The 19,751-nt window shown below is 38.0% G+C and overlaps 2 protein-coding genes across 7 annotated transcripts in view; both read left to right on the top strand.

Moving 5' to 3' along the window:
• The first annotated feature begins 921 nt into the window (after positions 1-921).
• On the top strand, positions 922-5,624 carry c7h2orf50 (chromosome 7 C2orf50 homolog). Its single transcript, XM_007247522.4, has 3 exons — positions 922-1,554; positions 2,378-2,417; positions 3,173-5,624. The coding sequence occupies exons 1-3, from the start codon at positions 1,322-1,324 to the stop codon at positions 3,368-3,370; spliced, it is 471 nt and encodes a 156-aa protein (XP_007247584.1). The 5' UTR covers positions 922-1,321; the 3' UTR covers positions 3,371-5,624.
• A 7,564-nt stretch (positions 5,625-13,188) lies between these two features.
• The window catches only part of rock2a (rho-associated, coiled-coil containing protein kinase 2a), a 72,318-nt gene continuing 65,755 nt past the window's right edge, over positions 13,189-19,751 (top strand). For 5 of the 6 annotated variants that reach the window (XM_007247523.4, XM_049481167.1, XM_015605406.3 and 2 more), the window contains exon 1: positions 13,189-14,145. In XM_007247523.4, coding sequence (XP_007247585.2) covers positions 14,047-14,145 — 99 coding nt within the window. In that variant the 5' untranslated portion in view covers positions 13,189-14,046. The remainder of the gene's footprint in view (positions 14,146-19,751) is intronic. The other variant, XM_007247525.4, reaches the window with a different exon arrangement.

Raw genomic sequence — 19,751 nt, forward strand, 5'->3', positions numbered from 1 at the left:
CTTCCGGCCAGAGAGCCAGTTCATGGAGAGAATAACCACTTGCTATTATTTCCTTACAACTATTAGAGGGAGCCCGCGAGTGAGTCCTCAATAAATTGGGTGAATAGAGCTAAGCAGCTAAAAACTAGAATTAAAACTAGCGTTAACTACTTGTCTGAAATTTTTCTTTATTTTTAAAAGTAAAATATAATATATTTTTAAAAAATTAAAGAAAACGTACCAGTTTGTTTTTATGTTACTATAGCAAACGGGTTTTATGAAGTAAACACGCTAGCATTACTGCTACTGTGAGCTTAGCTTACTGGTTGGCAGTACGTACTGATGCTGATAAGAGTTATAGACAGAACAATTTGAACATCATTGTGTGTGATGACAATCATTGTGCCATTGTGCCATTATTGTGTAACTTTTATCAGTTTAATTTTCCCACCCTATAAGACAAAATGTAAAAACTAAATATTAGGCTTGATTTTTTTTCCCTATTTGCAATAGTAAAAAAAGTTCAAATTTCAATGCGGAGACTCAAGAGAACTTGAGTAAAATAGCCCAAATAAGCTTTTTTAGTATATTTACATTGTACTAAAATATGTTCATTTTCATCCCAAATTCATCAACAAAAGTTTTTTTTAACATTATAGTAATTTTTGTTTTTTGTTGTTTTGTTAAGGGGAGGCTCCTGTGGTGCGGCCTAAGTTTTTCCCCCTTACCTTACTTTTACTTTTATACTTTTGTTGTTTAGAAACAAGTACTTTTATGTATATGTATATATATATATATATATATATATATATATATATATATATATATATATATATATATATATATATATATATATACTAGTATCTATACTTCTAGCTGATTAATAAATGTTAATGCTTTTGTTTTCAGACCTTTGCAAAAGTTTGTATTTGTTATCATTTTAACACCGCATCTCTTCCTTTAAGTGGGTATTCTCTTTTCTAGAGATTGTCTGATCCTGGATTCTGCCTTTGGATTGGTTAGCCAATCATAACACAAGGCGCGGGATAGTTCTAGCCAATCCTAGTGTGAAGTGGGCGGGGTTTGTCGGATTAGAGGTGGAAAATATACATACAGACAAAGTAAAACTCTGGGTCGCGTGTAGTGATTGCTGTGGAGAGCATAGCAACGGCTCTCAGACAGAGAGAGAGAGAGAGCTTAGTTAACATGCTGATTCACTGAGGGAGGGACTCACAGCCTATTTAATTAAAGAGTAAATTACAGTTCATTTATTTATATCTCAGTAGTATATCTAGTTATAATAACTGCTGGTTGGTTTGTGAGTGAGTGAGTTAACGTAGAGATGGAGAGGAAAGTGACCGTCAGGAGAGCCACTTCAGCGGGTTATCGTTTACCGGAGAGACCGAGCGTCCCCCTCGCCTCTCAGTCCTCCGTGTCCGTGCTGAGACCCTCCCAGAGCCGGACAAGAAGCGCCGGAGAGCCCCCGGAGCGAGACACCGACACCCGAAACCCGGTCAAACAGGACCAGGTCTGGCGCGAGTTCGTGCGGGCTGAGCGGACCGGAGTGAAGGAATGGTAACTAAACTAACTCAACTATTCAGCCATAACTGGAGATTAGGCTTCATACTGGTGATACCGGTTACACACACCGCTTCACCCACCGACTTTCTCCCGTGTCCGACTGACAATCATTTAAAGTGATCTTTTGTTCCGCCGTTATCTGATACGGAAAGATCTGCGGTTGACCGGGCGCCCTCTCTCTCCACGGTGTGCCTTACATCAGCGACACGCGAGTCCGGATCATTTTAACCGATTCTTTCCAGTAAAGTAACCGAGTCACACACTTTTGATCAACGCTACGTCTTAAAATAATAACCATTATTTATTCGCGGTGTTTCTCATCATTAAGACCAAATTAATTAAATTTTGTTAATTTTTTGTGTTTGACTCTAATAGAAACAGACATTTACAAAGAGTCTATTGACAAATGAATCAAACATTCCGTCACTAACTTGGAGGACAAAGTCCGTATTATTTACCTGCGGGTTACTGTACACCACAACACACACACCAAGTATTGGTGGATAATATATGATGATATTATATAGGACATTCCACCGAATGGGTGTCATTTGCTTGGTGTAAAATATTTTTAAACTTTGTTTTTCAATTTATAAATACTCTGTGACAGACAATGTGTCTGTTCTTTTTATTTCATATTAGACAGATACACTGTCAAAAATGGTTGGTTGGCTTCAAGTAAAATAAAACATTCTGGTATTTAACACATGTACTGCAACTAATACAAATGTCTTCTGTCTTTTTTTGTTGCTATTTTGTTTACCTCTATTTGTCTGTCACGTGAGACTAATTTATAATAAGACATTTTTATTCTCAGGGAGAAGAACTGGAGTTTTCTAAAAGACTTTGACCAGCTGGTAAGAAATGTTACACCTACATATTTAAAGCAGTAGTTCAGATTTTTTTTACTTTAGTGTTATTCTACTATTTCCACTGTTTTAATGTTGAAATCTTTTTTTTTTTTCAATATTTTTGTTTTTAGAAAAACAATCGATTCTTAAAAAGCTGCTTTAAAGTGATTTTCTAGTTTAAATTTATAAATACACTGTACTAAGTGACAGACAATATGTCTGTTCGTTTAATTTTATATTAAAAAGATGCACTGTTAAAAAATGCTTGGTTGCCTGCAAGCTAAATATAATATTCTCAAATTTAAAAAAGGACACAGGTTAGTCATACTTTAAAAAGCTGGAGCTTATTGACATTCCCCAAGATGACTTGCCACTCTACCCTATTGTACAGGTACATATTTGTTCCCAGGGTTTAAATCAGGAAGGTCAATAAGGTCCAATTATATATAATATCACTCTACCATTAAAACAATTGTATTTTTAATTATTTTTATAATCTACTTAATTGTTGTTTTAACATAGAAATTAAAATCACCTGCAGTGCAGACTAAAGATAAGGAAGCTGTACAGTTAAAGGAAAGGCTACAGCAAAATAAATATAATTCAGTTTTATACAGAAGGTACAGAAGACGTACCCTTGAGGCTTCCTCCCTGGTGACAGTGCAGGACTGTTTTTCACAGAAGTGTACTCCAGAGATGCTAGAAGAGAGAATAAAGATAAATGAACATTAACCCCAGTCTTTCCTTAATCTGTCTTTCAGGGTCGACCCAGGACAGAGCCCCCTCTCCCCACCTATGTGCCTCTGTACTCTGACACACTCCCCAACACCAGCAACCAGATGTTGGGCAGCCGGATGTGTACAGAACTGGGTAAAGAGCTGATGCGGATGGACAAGCTGCTGATGCTAACAATGTCGCACCGAAAAAACAAGCAGAGTTCCGAGATGCAGCCCTGCTGACAGACGCCTGGAGATCAGACAAGCCCAGCCTCAGCCATTCTCTTAGAGGACAACTAAACCAGCTCTGAACTGAGCTGACTATACACTGATAAGAGTGCTGCACTGAAGTGACTCAATTCAAATGTGCGCAGAAGTTCCACATGAGTTAAATCTGTACAGTCATTGCCAAAGATTAGAAAACTAATAAGACAGTCCAGTCACAAAATGATGACCACCTACTAAGAAAGTGAAAAAAGGTGCACACGTACAAAACTTAATGTGCAACATAAAGCTGTGAAATCAAGCAGATGGTTATGGCGATTCATTTTAATGTTCCCTGAGTGAGTGTGTGTGTATTGATTTCCTAGTTATTGTCCTGGTTGTGAAGGTGAACTCCTTGCAGGAAGAAGCTAATTCACATCCTGTATAGATTGGTTAAAATACTATAACTACTATTGTTAAACACTGTTATGAAGTCTTACACTTACACTTAACTTACACTAAGTAGTCTTAGTAGTGTTTCCCTTTCAAAAGAATTTAACTATAACTAGAACTGTTACTGAAGCTATGAAATTCTAAAAACTAAGTTTTTTTTTTTTCTAAATGAAACCAGTTTAGGTATTAGGTTTAACGTGAAATTATATAATCAAATTGTATGAATAGGACTCTGTGGGATTAAATTAACACAATGAAAATGGACCAATGGGAAACCTGAATCATCACCTTCAAAACTTCACTTACTGTGCATTTTTATTAAATCCACTGATCATATAGGAGCACTTTGAAGTTTATAATCTATAGTTTATAGTTTATAATTACAGACAGTAGTAACCCTGTTCTTCAATGCTCAGGACCCCACAGGACCACCACATAGCAGCTGTTATTTGGGTGGTGGGTCATTCATTTTCAGCACTGCAGTGACACTGATCTGCATTGTGTATGAGGTGTTAGTGTGTGTTGTGCTGTATGTGTATGATTGGTTAGGCACAGCAGTGCTGCTGCAGTTTTTAAACACTTGTGTTCACTCACTGTCCTCCACTCTATTAGAGATTCTTCCAAGCTGCTCCACCTTGTAAGTGTAATGTCAGAGACAGAAACTCATCTGCTGCTGCACAGTTTGTATTGGTTATCTTTTAGACCAGTGTTCTTCAATCCTCATCCTGGCACCCAATGGTTTGCTAATAAGCTGATTAGTTGAGCTGATTAGGGGGTTCCAGGACTGATGAACCCTGCTCTGGTCCTTTATTAGTGGTTACTGTAGACACCGTATATAGGATGGATATTTGTGGTTGGTGGACTATTCTGAGTCCAGCAGTGACACTAAGAAGGTGGTCATAATATTGTGACTTGACTGTGTATAATGTTTGAATAGAATAAATTCATTGAAGTGCTCTTTTATTTTTAGTTGTGGACATTTAGGGCATACTCACACTTAGAATACTTTCCACAAACCATGCTGGAGCACACCCGCTGGCCTGCACTCACACAGCAACTAATATTCCTGGTAGTGTTGCACGGTATACGATGCTAGAAAAGTATCTCAATACTTAGTACAACACCCCGTTTATTTAGTATGGTCACTTTAACTTAGTCGGCACAAAAATCCCATCTTGTTTTTTTTTAGCTTAATAACTCAAGATTGTCTCAACACATCAGAGAAGTCATAAACACGCATTCTGAAGTCTAATTTTAAAACTAAAATCCAGTGTCTGAGGCTCTGGGCTCTGTCGTCTCTTAAGTTTCCGCACAGCTATGTATACACCAGCTCAAAGCCTGATACCAACGCATGGGCTTGTAAACAATATTTTGAATCATTGATTTGAATTTGCACTTGATTTGTGCACCAATTTACTCAATAGGTCAACTTTTCGCTTAACCCATCGTGTAAGCTCCTTAAAGACTCTTTTTTTTTGTTGTACTTTTTTAGTTCCATGTTGGATCTTCTTAGGTGTTTGCTGTGGAATTATTTCGGTATCGCTACCAAGATATTAGGCAGATATCTTATTAAAAGTCATTATTTTGGTATGACAACACTAATTCCTGGTCTTATCAAGCAGCAATTACTGAACTAAACTGTACCCTGCTCGAGCACAGTTCGGAGCGATCACTTTACTCCAATAAACCAAGCTTTGGTAGAAAAACATACAGAGTGAGTACGCCCTTTATACTGTAGGTAAATTGTGCTAAAAGGTTTATGGGGGTGTATAAATGCTATATTTATGAAATTGAGCTTCTGCAATGAATAAATTACTTTTTGTAATGTTTTCTGATCCACCATCTGGGTTACCCTGCTATCTCTTTCACTGTATATTCTTTTACGTTGGACATTCCCAATATTTCACGTTTTAGGCACTTATAGTTAGTACTTACTAGCAATTAGATGCCTGTTGTTTCAAATGTGTAATTTATTTGTTTTAACTAATCAAATTACAATCATCCCCACTGCAATAGAACTCTTTTAATGGCAATATGCATATTACACACACTGTACAAACACCGTTTTATACAGCGTTTTGTGACCGTTGGCATGTTTTGCTCCTTGGGTCTGCCTACAGCTGGGTGGTGTAATTCATCTTTACTACATTTCCAAAAATACAAGCCACAATTTAAATTAACTGTAATTTACAAGATTTTTACACTAATATGACTCAGGTTACACATCAGCGTGGAATTTGCATTTTTTTCCTCGCCTACTTGAGGACACTTTTCACACACATTTTAAAAGCTGAGTGTTACAGAACTGACATCTGAAGTGAAAAACATAACATTGATTGATATCAAACTAATGTAACTCAGCAGACACAGCAATATTTTCTCCAAATTCTATTGACCGTAGACCACAAAAAAAATGAAAAACAACTTCAAACTAATTGAAACAAGCAACCACTCAGTTTGACTGAAATATTAACAGATGCTGCATTAGTGCTCAACATAAGGCTCTGTCAACAGCAGACAAAAAGGTAACTTGCTCTTACAGCCTTTAACACTAAGACATAGCAATGAACTCTTACATAAAATATACTTGTATAAAAAAGCCCATGGGGAAATGACTACACATTGATGGTGTGTGTAACTGACAGAAGGACAAGCCCAGTATCCAAATAAATGTTGCCGGGAGCCAATGGGTTGCAATTAAATGTGTTTTCTGTTCTTGTAAACAATATTTTGAACCATTAATTTGAATTTGCACTCGATTTGTGCACCGATTTACTCAACAGCAAACAAAAGGGTAACTTGCTCTTACAGCCTTTAACACTAAGACATAGCAATTAACTCTTACATAAAATATACTTGTATAAAAAAAGCCCATGGGGAAATGACTACATATTGATGGTGAGTGTAACTGACAGAAGGACAAGCCCAGTATCCAAATAGATGTTGCCAGGAGCCAATGGGTTGCAATTAAATGTGTTTTTATCAACAGTATGATTAGATCTAAACCTTACTCATACTTAAATAACTAGAGTAGATCATTAGAGTACATTCAGAAACAGAAGTCTTCTTCTCAGTTTGAATCTTAGTGAGAGACTATGTTGAGCAGTCTTGAAGCAGCACAGATGCAGTGCCCAACACTGAGCTTTAGTTGGAGGGAGAATGCTCTCAGACAGTTTGTGCTCTTCATTTTCAGAGAATAACAGGTGGAGGATTGTTTGTTTTGCAGCCCCTCAGGGCCTGCTGGCCTCCTCCAAACGTTCTGATGTGTGTAGGAGTTAGCTTTGGCAGTTTGGGGTGGAGGATTTGTGGTCACATCGAGCATTATGTTGGCATTAAAAAGAGTCTGGCATATTAATATTAAATATCTTCCCAGTAACATCAGGAAAGGCATTATGAGGACTCATTTCTGTTTGGTATTTGATTCATAAGCTGCTGACTCACGATTCAGCAAAAAACAGGTGTGATTAGGCTTAGATCAGTTTTTTTTATTAATTCCTGGTACCTATCCTTTATATATAAAACATGATGTTCCATTCTCCGCAAAACTACTTTATCATACGAGCCATTTTTAACTCGTTTCAATAGAAAAGAAGATGAAGTATAATTGTAGTCTCAGTACATGACCCTGTTTGTCCATAATTTGTTCTGTTTGGTACAGACAGTTCCCAGTGTCTCTATTTGTACTCAGACACATCTTTCCAACATGTTTGGCATTTAATTATTACTGTTATTTCCGTACAGGTTTAAAAAAAAAAAACAGTACACTATAAAAATGAACAAGTTGAGAAAACTTAACATTTCAAGGCAACTTACTACAGTAATTTTTTTTTTTTTTCAGTTTTAAGGGCAACTCAAACTTCCAAGTAGGCTGTAAAATAAACTCAGAAACTTAAGTTCAAAAGCCCTGAAGTTGTAAGTAGTGATGTCAAACTCAAATCTCAGATTTTTCGACACATTGTTCTGAAGTTCGAAACGAAAAAATTATGTGATTCCCAAAACAGGTTTTGTTGCATCTTACAGTTTCAAAGCATTTTAAATCGTTTTGGTCCATGCCTAAGAAAGTGCAAGCAGCTGATCAGATGATACACAACAACATTGCCACACTTTAAAAGAGATAAGAGATTGTCATGACTCACAAATTTGTCTTATTTGACTTTGGACTTACAGGTACGTCTAAAAAAAATTGAATATCCTTGAGAAGTCCCTTTATTCAGAAATACAGTTAAACTCATATATTATATACACAGAGTGATCTATATTAAGCATTTATTTATTTAATTGGGAAAACTCAAAAGTCACCTGAATAATTTCAATAGCAAAATATACAGTGCATTCCAAATCTCAGTTGATGTAGACAATTCTATTCTTCTAGTAAAATGTAACTTCAGAGTCTTTGGTGGCACTGCTGTTTTTTTTTTATATATCTAACTTCTTACCTCTTCTTTCGGTCTGTGGGAATTTAACATACGGACGAGAATTTATTTTTCCACAGAGTGAAGTTACTTTGGTAATATTATTCCTCTCCACCAGGAGGCGACATTGTTTTAATAAATTACTCTTCTGTCGCGAGAATAAAAAAAGAGCAGATAAAAAGATGGATATAAATAAATCAAAATAAATAACAAATACTGGTGGCTTTTACACACACACATATATATATATATATATATATATATATATATATATATATATATATATATATATATATATATATATTTGTTTTTTTACAGCATCGAAATATATCATAATATACTAAATTATATTATATTTATTGAAATTTATATTAGCACACATCCTTATATGCTAATTCACTTCATTATGGAAACAGAAGATGAAAAGAAGATATTTTATTATTATTTAAACACTGCCATTTGTCTCGTATTTAAAAAAAAACACTGAACATTTTAAATTAATTTGACTTTAGGCTACTCAGAAATCAATGTTGCACTGATTGTTCTGCTTAATGGTTCAGTTAGATTTTCTAAAATGATTTTAATTGCTGTGATATTTTTTACCTCAGCTCTGTTTGGTTATCGTTTAAATTTAAAAGAGCCCATGGTGAGAGCATCACAGCACAGTATGTGAATGTGTGATCATGTGACCTCATTTACAGAATGTACGAGTGCTGGGTTCGTTCTGGAGATAAAAAAAAAAACTAGCTCATTTTAAACGTGTATTTTTAGCATCTACAGATCTGTTCCAAACATTTAACTATTCACATGCTTTAATGGAATGTTTTACTTTCCATAAAACTACTACTGAACAAAATGTTATGAAATTGTGGATGTGCCACAATTGTTATTTATGTTACATTAGGATTTAACCTTACAATATATACATGCATGTGCCTCTTTATCATAATCAAAATAAAAACATGAATGCCTTGCTTAATAATTGAACTAATTCAATAAATACATACTGTAAAAGAAAACTTATTCTTGGCTTCCTTTTCTGGGGTGGTCCTGATGAGAGCCAGTTTCAGTATAATGTTTGATGGAATCTGCAACTGCACTTGATTTTAAACAATTCTAAATGCAAGGTGCACTATGTGTGGTGGGAACGTAACACTGCTAATCACCCTGAGCACACCATCCCACAGTGAAACATGGTGGTAACTTTTCTTATGTGAATTTTTATTCTGCTAAGCCTGGCATGCAATCTGGATGACTAAAAAATAGGAAGCAACATGTGACACATTATTTAGACTAGGTTAGAGAATCAGAGGGTTGTTTCTCAGGAGCAGAATTTCAGAAGCAAGAGCAAATCTCATTTTGGTCTTAAACATGCTGAACTTTGTCTATAGGAGAAATAAGAGAACAGACTAGAGAAGATCTTAACTTGAATAGCTTAACTTTCCTCTGGGTTCTAATGAGTAAGTTCAACTGCTTGGTGCCACATTGCTGAGTCAGATATTCAGCTGCACACACAGCTTGTACTGTATAATCACCTGCCAGCAGGTCAGCCTAAGGTCACCGAGCCTAACCACAAGCAGAGGAGTGGGCCGTGGGGTTCTCTGGAGTGATAGAGCTTCATTTAGTACCTTTGGGATGAGTTGGAATGGCAGAACGAATCATTCAATATCAGAACTGGACCTCACTGAAGCTCTTGTGTGGTTAGATATTCTTCAATCCTCACTCTAGGCTATAAAAAAAACACGAACCATCCAAAACAAAGTGTTTTCACACCACAAAAAAATGGAAAATTGGTTTTGGTCAGTCCTATGCTCTGAAATGTGATTTGCAGCCAGTTTCATACCTGCCTGACCAATCAAGGTAGGTGTGAAACACCATAAGAACAGACTAGTTAGAAATAAGTCAAGGCCTAGCTGGCTCAGTTAAGGCCTGTTATACTAATCATTCAGTGTTTTTGTCCTCAGAGATGTATTTCATGTCTGCGGTTGTAATGATGTGTGTATCCAGGATTGTGCCACTAAAAGTGCCCATTATGTTTTTTGTTCCCCAAAGTTTTGGAAAACTAAGTCCATTTATGTCATTAATGCTCAAATTATGGAATCCAAAGTAACACACGAAAGGACAAGTTAGGGAGCTTCACCAGGCCAGAAATTGTAAAAATGTGCAAAGATGTTTTTTTTCTGTTGGCTACTAAGCAGAGAGCTCTTCAGAAATGATAAAAAGGGAGCTAAGACAAACTAGTTTAGAACAAAAGAAAAATAAGCAATAAGAATATACTAATCATTTATTTTATATTTATAATTGCTTAATTGTCAACTGCAGATACAGCAGCAAACTTAAGCATGCTCAATAAATTTAGAAGTACTTGACCAGCACAACTTGACCAAGCTGGTTGACCAATATGACCAATCTGACCAGGCTGTGTAGAATGACCACTGTAGTCTACCAGCCAAACCAATATGACCATGCTAATTGACCAACACAGCCTAAACTGTACATTTAACACAGCCTGAACATTTCAATGTTGAAGGTCGGTTGTGTGCCAGCTGGGTTGTTTATATACTTTCTTATAATGTTCCTGTTAACTGGGAAGATGTTCAACCAGCATGACCAGGCTGACCATGCTGGTACAGCCTGACCAGCTTAATGAAACTTGTAGTTATAAGGCCAGCTGGGACCTTCTAAACTCAGTTAGCTGTAGTAGCTGGTGTTTATCTGTTTATTGCAGCAGTTTCATCAACTCTGTCTACAGTTTTATTGAACTGGTTTAAACCTGTGGACAGTGGTACTCAGTCAGATCTTACAGACCGAAATGAACAGATCTTATTGTAAGTTTGGGGTTTTGAACAGTCATGTGTTTGTTGTTGTTGTTATTATTATTCTTTTAAAGTGTGAGTCGGTTGCTTGGTTACAGCCGCTGCCTCCCGCGCGCCTCTGCTCGTGGGAGCGAGCCAGGAAGAAGAGAGGCTCATGGGTAAAGAATGCTGTCGTCGTCGGGGTTACGTCAGAGGGAAGAGCTCGATTTTCTCCTAGCCCACCCGTATTGCGGCAGCCCCGCCCACTGTGCTCTGATTGGCTGGGATTTCAAACTGAGCAGCCCGCTGATTGGACGTTGATACAGTGATAACGGCCGAGGACAATAAAGTGAATTAAAATCCGTATCTTTTTAAGATGTCTTATACTAGTGTATTTGTTTAAAAAATGTTAATAAAATAAGCTTGTTTCGGTAAAAAGTCAGTGTTTCTCAAATGTATTTTTTTTTTCAAATGTATCACAAAGTCTAACATTTCCTAACCAGTGTGCACTACTATCTTGTCTACTACTACTATGAATGTGTAAAAATGTTAAGTAATACCAAGCATGTTTTACAGTGTTTATCGTGTTTTCTATTTTTCTCAAATTACACAGTTCTTTTAGACATACATACATTTGGTTAAATGTTTTGATAGCAAAGCTTTAACTTTCCTGGGAGTGTCGTGTACACTCAATTTTTGGAGTTCACAACTTATAATTGTCCTGTGGACAGATTCTCTGACCTGAGCTGCAGATTTCTGCAGCTCCTCCAGAGTGAACATGGGCCTCTTGGCTGTCAGTTTGGTAGGTTTGCAGTTGTAAAATACTTAGTTCCAGTTTTAGATGATGGATTGAACAGTGCCTCTTGGGACGCTCATTGCATTTTTAATAACCTAACCCTGATTTAAACTTATCCACAACTTTATTTCTGACTTCTGACTCACTGTCTGGTGAGTTCCTTGGTCTTCATGATGTTGTGTGTTCAGTAGTGTTCCCTTTTTTCTTAAATCCAATTCTTGACAGGGAAAGATTTTTTGTGATCCGAACACAATGAAATTTGTTCAGAGGGAGAAAATTATCCAGTACAAAACCAATACACAAACCAATGAACCAAAACCAATAACTGGTCAAAACAAAAAATATAAACATTAACCTAAATGTGCTTTAAGTCCGGTGTAATCAAAGCGAAACGTAAAATGTCAAATTGACCGAATCAAAGAGCCTGAAACAAAAAATAATGAGGGGTTAAAAAAATTCAAATAGAAGAAGCGCTGCATGGACCACGGTTGTAAAGGCAAAAGGATAGGTGCTCCTGGGGAATGAGTGCAGTAGTCTGAACACAAGATAATGCACTTGGAGTAGAGAACGCTATGCCATCCATTAAAATCCACAAGGGAAATCTACAAGAGAAAAAAGGTTCAAAATTACCCAGAGCAAAGAAGCTCCTGGACACACTATCTTAGAAAAATGTAAAAAGCCTTTATTGACATGGCAAAGTAATAAAAGTGACAATGCGTTGCGGCCTACACAGGCCTTTACCATGGCACAAAATGGCATGAGAATGAGGTTGATGTGTTCTTGTTTAGGCCAATGAAAAAATAGAGAGCACCCTTGGCTGAAGCCCGACCATATTGGACAAAATATGAAAAAGTTTAAGGGGTATAAATACTATTGCAAGCCACTGTATATAGTAAATGCAACATAGTGAATAGTGAATGAGTAAATGAGTGAGATATTTCCAACACAGGTCTAGTGTGCTATCTGAAGAACTGCTAGTCGTTTAAGATAGCATATTTAACTTAATGTTCTTACTAGTGTGCACTAACTAGTGTATTAGCTTGTTAGCTATTTTAGCTAACTGACTAACTTTACTATGAACAATGCAACTTAAAACCTGTATAAAAGCTGTTGCTTGTGTTTCTCAGATTAGTCTGCTCTCTCAGACATTCTATCTACATTAGTTTAACATATTTATTTCCTGTTTTGTCCGCATTTTGTTGTGTTAAGCAGTGTAGCAGAACGTTGTTGTGACATTGTTTTGGAAACGTGCTCGCAAACCTTCTCTCCGGTTGCTATACGTCCGGTGTATGGCGAGACTGACACCTGTGCTGTCCAATCAGCGGGCTGGCTGTGTGAGTGAGCGCCTCCAGCCAATCACTGCGCGGTGTGGGCGGGACGTGTCTGAGGGCGGGTGGGAAACGCAGGAAAGACGCTGCTGTCTCGGAGGAACTGGTGGAAGAGCGAGGAATAGTTATGGAGAAAGAGGCGGAGGGAGCGCGAGGAGACCCAAAACTGAGAAACGCGCTCAGTTAACGTTAGTTAATCAACACGGCCGTGTTTCTCCTGCTGCTGGAGGTATAACGTGGAGGTTCGAGGCTGCGGTTGAACGCAGGTGGGATTTGGAGTTTACGGCGAGAGAAGAAGGCGAGAGGATCGCTGGGAGAGGGAGAAAAATAAAGCGAAGTGAGGGGGAACAGCAGGACTCTCTGAAGGGAGAGAGGGAGCCTGGGAGAGAAGCGAAGAGAGGAGAAGAGAAGAGGAGGGGAGGGGAGAGGAGAAAACGCCCTGCTGAGGGATCCATCCTACTCTAGAAAAAAAAAAACACCCACCAAACTTTTGAAGCCTTGGAACCAACGAGCTGCTAACCTACCAAAAACATGGGGCCTGAAGTTGACCCTTCTTAGTTGGGCAACTAAGTCTAAGTTCTGGTATTGTTGAGCTGAGCAGTGCTGGGTTGGTTGCTAGTTTTGATCTGTTGGTTGTTTTTAAAACCCTGGATCGTGCCAGAGACTTTGGGAGGGAGGGTGGCGAGGAGAAGGAGTTGGAGGAGGAGGAGGAGGTGGTGGTGGTGGTAGGGATTGTGGTTGAGGTTGAGGTAGAAGTGGTGGAGGAGAAGGAGATAGAGAAGGCTTCTGCTGCTGCTTTTTCTGCTCCTTCTCTGCAGCTCTAGGCCCCAGCAGCCAAGAGTAAGCAACACTCCCTACTTAACTACTAACCAAGCTATATATTATTTAATGCAACGTGCTGGACGTTGGCCAGCACAAAAAGGATTACAGGATGTCTCCAGGAGCAGAAAGGAGGATGGAAAACCGGCTGAAGAAGCTGGAGGCCATGATCAGGGACCCCAGGTCTGCCATCAACTTGGAAAGTTTGCTGGTGAGTGTCCACCATGCTCATTAATGTTTAATAAACACGAGTATGAGCTGTGTGCAACAGCAGTAACAACAACAACCAGTTGCATGCAGGTCCATGCACCACAACAGTTGCCTTGGTGTTTGTTGTCTTTGTCACATTTGTAACATTTGTTGTTTGCCATGCAGATGGGAGATGGTGTTTATAGTTAGCCTATACATTTAGTTATACACGGTCTTCTCTGCTGATCTGCCCTCTTGCCATATTTGAATGGCTGCAACCTCCTCAACCTGTGACTTCATCCCCTGCTCACACCAAATATAGTCATATCGTTGGCCTGCAACATGACAAATTTCGTAATTTGCTGCTTCCTGCAGCCTGTGGCTTGTGTGGTGGTGGTGGTGGTGGTGGAGACCCAAAGCTGCTGCTGCTGTTGCTGTTGCTGCTGGTGGTTTGGTATTTTTTGGCATGTTCCTGCAGGTAAAGCAAGGTTTCCTGAGGTGAAGCATATGGATAAACATGAGCTAGCCCATGCCTTTTGGGTGCTTGAGCAGTCTCATGACACAGTGTTTTGGAAAAGTTAGTGAAAATATTAGTTTTGTTCTTGGCCGATGGGAGAGTGCAGAGGTAAAGGTTGCAGCAGTAAATCTCACACAGTTACACAAGAAGTTTAAATAACCAAACCAGATTAAGTCAAATGATACAGAGATGTCAAAGTTAAAGGTGGGCCTTGTTGTGTTTTTTCTTTCTAGTATGTCCAGAACTTAAGATATGGTTAAAAAAAAAACTGATAGTGTGAATTATCGACAGTAAATGTGAGCTAATGTATTGCCTCAACAACCACTGTTTAGACTTTGCAATGTTTACATGTCTTAGCTATAATAACATCATAAAACCAAAGAACAACTTAAATGATCTGGTTACAGAAGCCATGTCATATACTGGATATACTGTACACTAACATGCCATATATTCCCCCATGGATGTGGCACTAGTTTTGTGTTTCCATGTCCCATGTAAGCTAAAGTACACAGCAGGATATGCATTTCGTGGCCTTTTGGATGTGTTTTCTGCAAGTCGCTTGTCTGTACACACACTCTTGATCATTACTACCCACTGTACTTTCCACTGTGGGTGGTAATGCTTTCTATGATGGTACACACATCACACTGTGCATCAAGGAATGTTTTAATGCCTGCAAATTACCTATTTATCTGGAACTCACTATGAGAACGCGCTCCAGCTCTGATAATTCCAATCGCTTTGTTATGAGCGTGCTGGCCTGTGTTCAGCTTCACTGACAAGATACCACCTCACAACTTGTATAGCTGTGGGAGTACCCATGCATTTCACTGAGGTCCCTCTGAATATTTCATGGACAATATATTTATTAGCTGTTATTTCATGACTTTTGGTGTATCGGTGTATTAGACAGCAAGTGAACAGTCAGTTGATGTGTACTTACTAAATTGTCTTAGGTCATTGGGCCCCACCTCAAAAGTACAGGGAGTAATAGGGCATCTTAATACTTAAAAGTACCTAGAGTATATTTTTGGTTTTTGATCTATAAACAAAGATACAGATTCTGTTTTACCAGCCTATTCAGCACCTTTTTATTTATTTTGCTCTAGAATAAAAAAAAAGTACTGTGAAAAAGGCTGTGTTTGGAACTGAGTCATATTCACTGTTCCTTTTATGTGAAAATCCAGATCGCAATGTAGAGCATTATGGATTCTTCCTTAGAGAAGCTGTGCGCAAATCCTAAAACCAAACAATGCAATTGATTTTAGATATTGCATGACTTATATAGTATGTTGTTTTTTATGTACAGTGGTGTGAAAAAGTATTTGCCCCCTACAGATTTATTTTGTTTTTGCATTTTTGTCATACTGATATTTTTCTCATTATCAAACAAACTTTAATATCTGACATATAAAAAATAACCTAAGTAAATATAAAAATCACTTTTTAAATGATTATTTTATGTCTTAAAAGGAAAAAAAAAATCCAAACCAATCTATCCCTGTATTTGCCCCTAAACCTAAACCTAACTTGATTGTGCCACCCTACAGTCAAGCTTTACCAATAACTGGCAATGAGTCTTTCACATCTCTGTGGAGGAATTTTGGTCTTCTCTCCTTTGCAGACGTGTTTTAATTCAGCCACACTGGAGGGATTTTGAGCATGAACTGCTTGTATAAAATCAGACTTTGACTAGGCCACTCCAAAACTTTCATTTTGTTTTTTTAAGTCATTCAGAGGTGGACTTGTTTGTGTGCTTTGGATCATTGTCCTGCTGCGGAACCCAAGTATGCCTGAGCTTAAGGTCACAAACAAATGACTGGACATTATTTAGTTATAACATCTTCCTGTGTTTCTGTCCTCTTGTTGTTCTGTTTGCAATGTTTGCTAGGGTTAGCTTTTAGCCTAGCACCTGACTGTCACCTACTTCACCATATCTCCCTTGATTGTTTTTGCACTGATATTTGAAGCAATTCATCTAATTTTCAGCCTTTCTCTGTATTGTAAAGTATTATACTGTAATTTAATATAATATTGTATTTTTATTTAATTAATAGACACAGTTGGGGAACACTCATACCTGTATACATTGTAAGGCGTTGTCGTGCCAAAAGTTACGAGACAAAATGCTTGTCTTATGACATTGGCATGTCAAAGTATTGTCCATGTATCATGTATTGTCCATGAACCATGTATCTCTGTTTTTGTTTTTGACTTTTTGACACAATGTGAATCTGACTAGATCAGTGATGCCAGCATCGTCCAGTGATATTTGATAGATGTTCATCCCCATCTTTTGACACGTTTGTTGTTTTGTCTATATGGACATAGTAACAGAGAGGCCTGGTGAGCTGGTGGAGGTAAAACGGCTAATTTGTGTGGAAATTGAGTTAAATCTTAATAGGTGTTTTTTTTTTTTTACAGTGAAGGACAGTAGCTGAATTTAAATTATCTATCATTAGGGTTTAGACTGACCACTGGTCCCCCCAGACTGTGGATCAGGACTTTGTTTAATGGATTAATAGTGACACCAATGATCCAGACGGATCAGCTGCGCTTCCAAGGAAGTGTTGAGGTTCAGCCTAGGTGTGTGTGTGTGTCTGTGTGTGTTACTCTGTTGGAGAGGTGATCTAACTCATGTGCGGTCCTCTATAGTTGAAGGATGTGTGTTTTGTTTCCTAAAGAGGAGGAGAGCAAGAATGTCGATGAAGAGATGAGCAGAGGAGACGAAATATGGGCAACAATGTGTGGGAGTAAATCTCTCTCTCTTTTTTTTCTCTCTCTCTTTCTCTCTCTATCTCTGCCATTTATAGCTGTAGTCTGTTTCTGCTTTAACTCAGACCAGGAGATATCAGTGAGAGCTGTGTGTGTGTGTGTGTGTGTATGTGTGTGTAATACAAATTTGCAGATTTCCGTGTCATTTTTTTTTTTCTTGGAATTATGGCACGGTTGTATGAAGCTGCCTGACTCGTCTGTGTGTGTGTGTGTGTGTGTGTGTGTGTAGTTGGGGGGGATGAATAAAGAGAGAGAATTCTGTTCTGCATCCAAATAAATCATAACTCTAATAATTTCCATACTCATTAACAGTTCACATCTACATTGAGACATCCATATACACACACAAACAGTTGTTCACATCGCACACGCACACATTCATTCACACTGGTTTAGCTGGTCATTAACTTGAAACTGATTAGTGACTGTTAGCTACTATAATGTGCTTGTTTGCGGACTATTAGGCTAACTGTTTTAGCCACACTTACGTGTGTGTGTGTGTGTATGTGTGTGTACGAGAAAGAGAGAGAAGCACTGAATTTAGTTTAGACTGATTGAGTAGATTAACTAGAACAACACCTTGTTCGTGTATTAGTACAGTTATGTATGTCATGTTTATATTTCTGTGTAATTTAAGGGAAATGATAGTGATGAATGTGATCTTATTTAAATAAATCAAACAAGAACATGTGATTCTTGACTTGATGCATCAAAGCAGTCATCAGCAGTTTCAGCTGTAGTGAGGGAGGTATGTTGGTAGTTGGGTACTTCGACAATATGAAAGTTTTCCCACTCCTCCATGCAGAATTCTTGCAGCTGTGTGATGCTTCATCTTCAATGTTTGTGTGGATGGTCTTGCATTTTCCTTAAGCCCTATAATGGAGAGCTTGCCAGGAACCTGCAGCAGCAAATCGGCCCCAAACCATGACATTTCCACCTCCTTTCTTCATAGTAGGCAAGAGGTTCTTGGGCTTAGATGATTTGTTTGGTTTACACCATGCCTTCTCTTTTTGCCCAAATAATTCAGCTTTGGATTCATCTGTTCGGAACACATCGTCCAAGATGTCCTGTTCTTTGTCTACGTGTTCTCTGGCATACTTTACTCTTGCCTCAATGTTGTTGTTTTTTTATTGCAAGGGTTTTAAGGATTTTTGGAGAATTCTTTGTGTCTTGTTTTCTGCTCTTGGGTTGATTTTGTTAGGTTGGCCCTATCTGGTCATGTTGGTAGTTGTTTTAAATGTTCTCCAGTTGAAAAGTATTTTCTGTACAGTGGAAAAAGTAGGGTTCTCACGATACCAAAATTGACTTCAATACCGATATCAAGTGTAGTATTACAATTCTCGATACTAAAACAATACTGTGTCCACAAAAGTGCTTCCTTATGTCTGAACATAAAACATTTATTGAAATACTGTGATGAGTTATTTTCGATGATTAGATGGTGTACTATCAAAAAAATAATTGAAATTTTAATGCCTCATGCAACTCTAGTCCTGAGATCTCTTTTAATCCCCTTCCGAACTCATCTGCACCTCCTACTATGACTCAGACTAATTACTGAAGTTTAAATAAGACCTATCTAATGTTGGTTTAATCATCTGCAGCTGATGCTAATTTTAGACGCTATAAATAGTAATAAATGTGGGTGGTCATTACTTTTCCCTCACAAGGAATTGTAATTTTATTAAATTTTACCAAGTTTGTTTAAAAGTAATTTCTTATTTTCTTTTCTTTAGATATATAGGCTCCATCTCTCAATACTCCCTGGCTTTTTTCCCTCAGTCCTGAGTTAGGTAGGAATGTACTATATTGCCTAAAGTATTCATTGACCCATCCAAATTATTGAACTCATTGAACCCAATCACTTTCATGTTCACAGGCATATAAAAGCAAGCATCTAGGCATGCAGACCGCTTCTACAAACATTAGTTAAAGAATGGGTTGCTCTCAGGAGCTCAGTGAATTCCAGCCTGGTATCAGATAGGATGCCACCTGCGCAACAAGTCGAGTCAGGAAATGTCCTTACCACTAAATATTCCACAGACAACTGTCAGGTGAATACTGCATAGACTTTGTCAACTTTCTGCTGAGTTAATCATTACAGACCTCCAAACTTCTTGGGGCCTTTGGATGAGCTTCTTATAACAACAAATGCTATGCAAAGCATCGGATGCATTGGTGTGAAACTTGCTACCACTGGACTCTGTAGAGCAGTGGATATGTTCTCTAAAGTGATAAATAATGTTTCTCCTGGCAGTGTAAAGTTTGGTGGAGGGGGGGATCATGGTGTGGGGTGTTTTTTTTTTAGAAACATTTTGGGAATGGCATCTTTC

This window comes from Astyanax mexicanus, chromosome 7 (genome assembly GCF_023375975.1).
Source record: "Astyanax mexicanus isolate ESR-SI-001 chromosome 7, AstMex3_surface, whole genome shotgun sequence".
Taxonomy (NCBI): Eukaryota; Metazoa; Chordata; class Actinopteri; order Characiformes; family Acestrorhamphidae; genus Astyanax; species Astyanax mexicanus.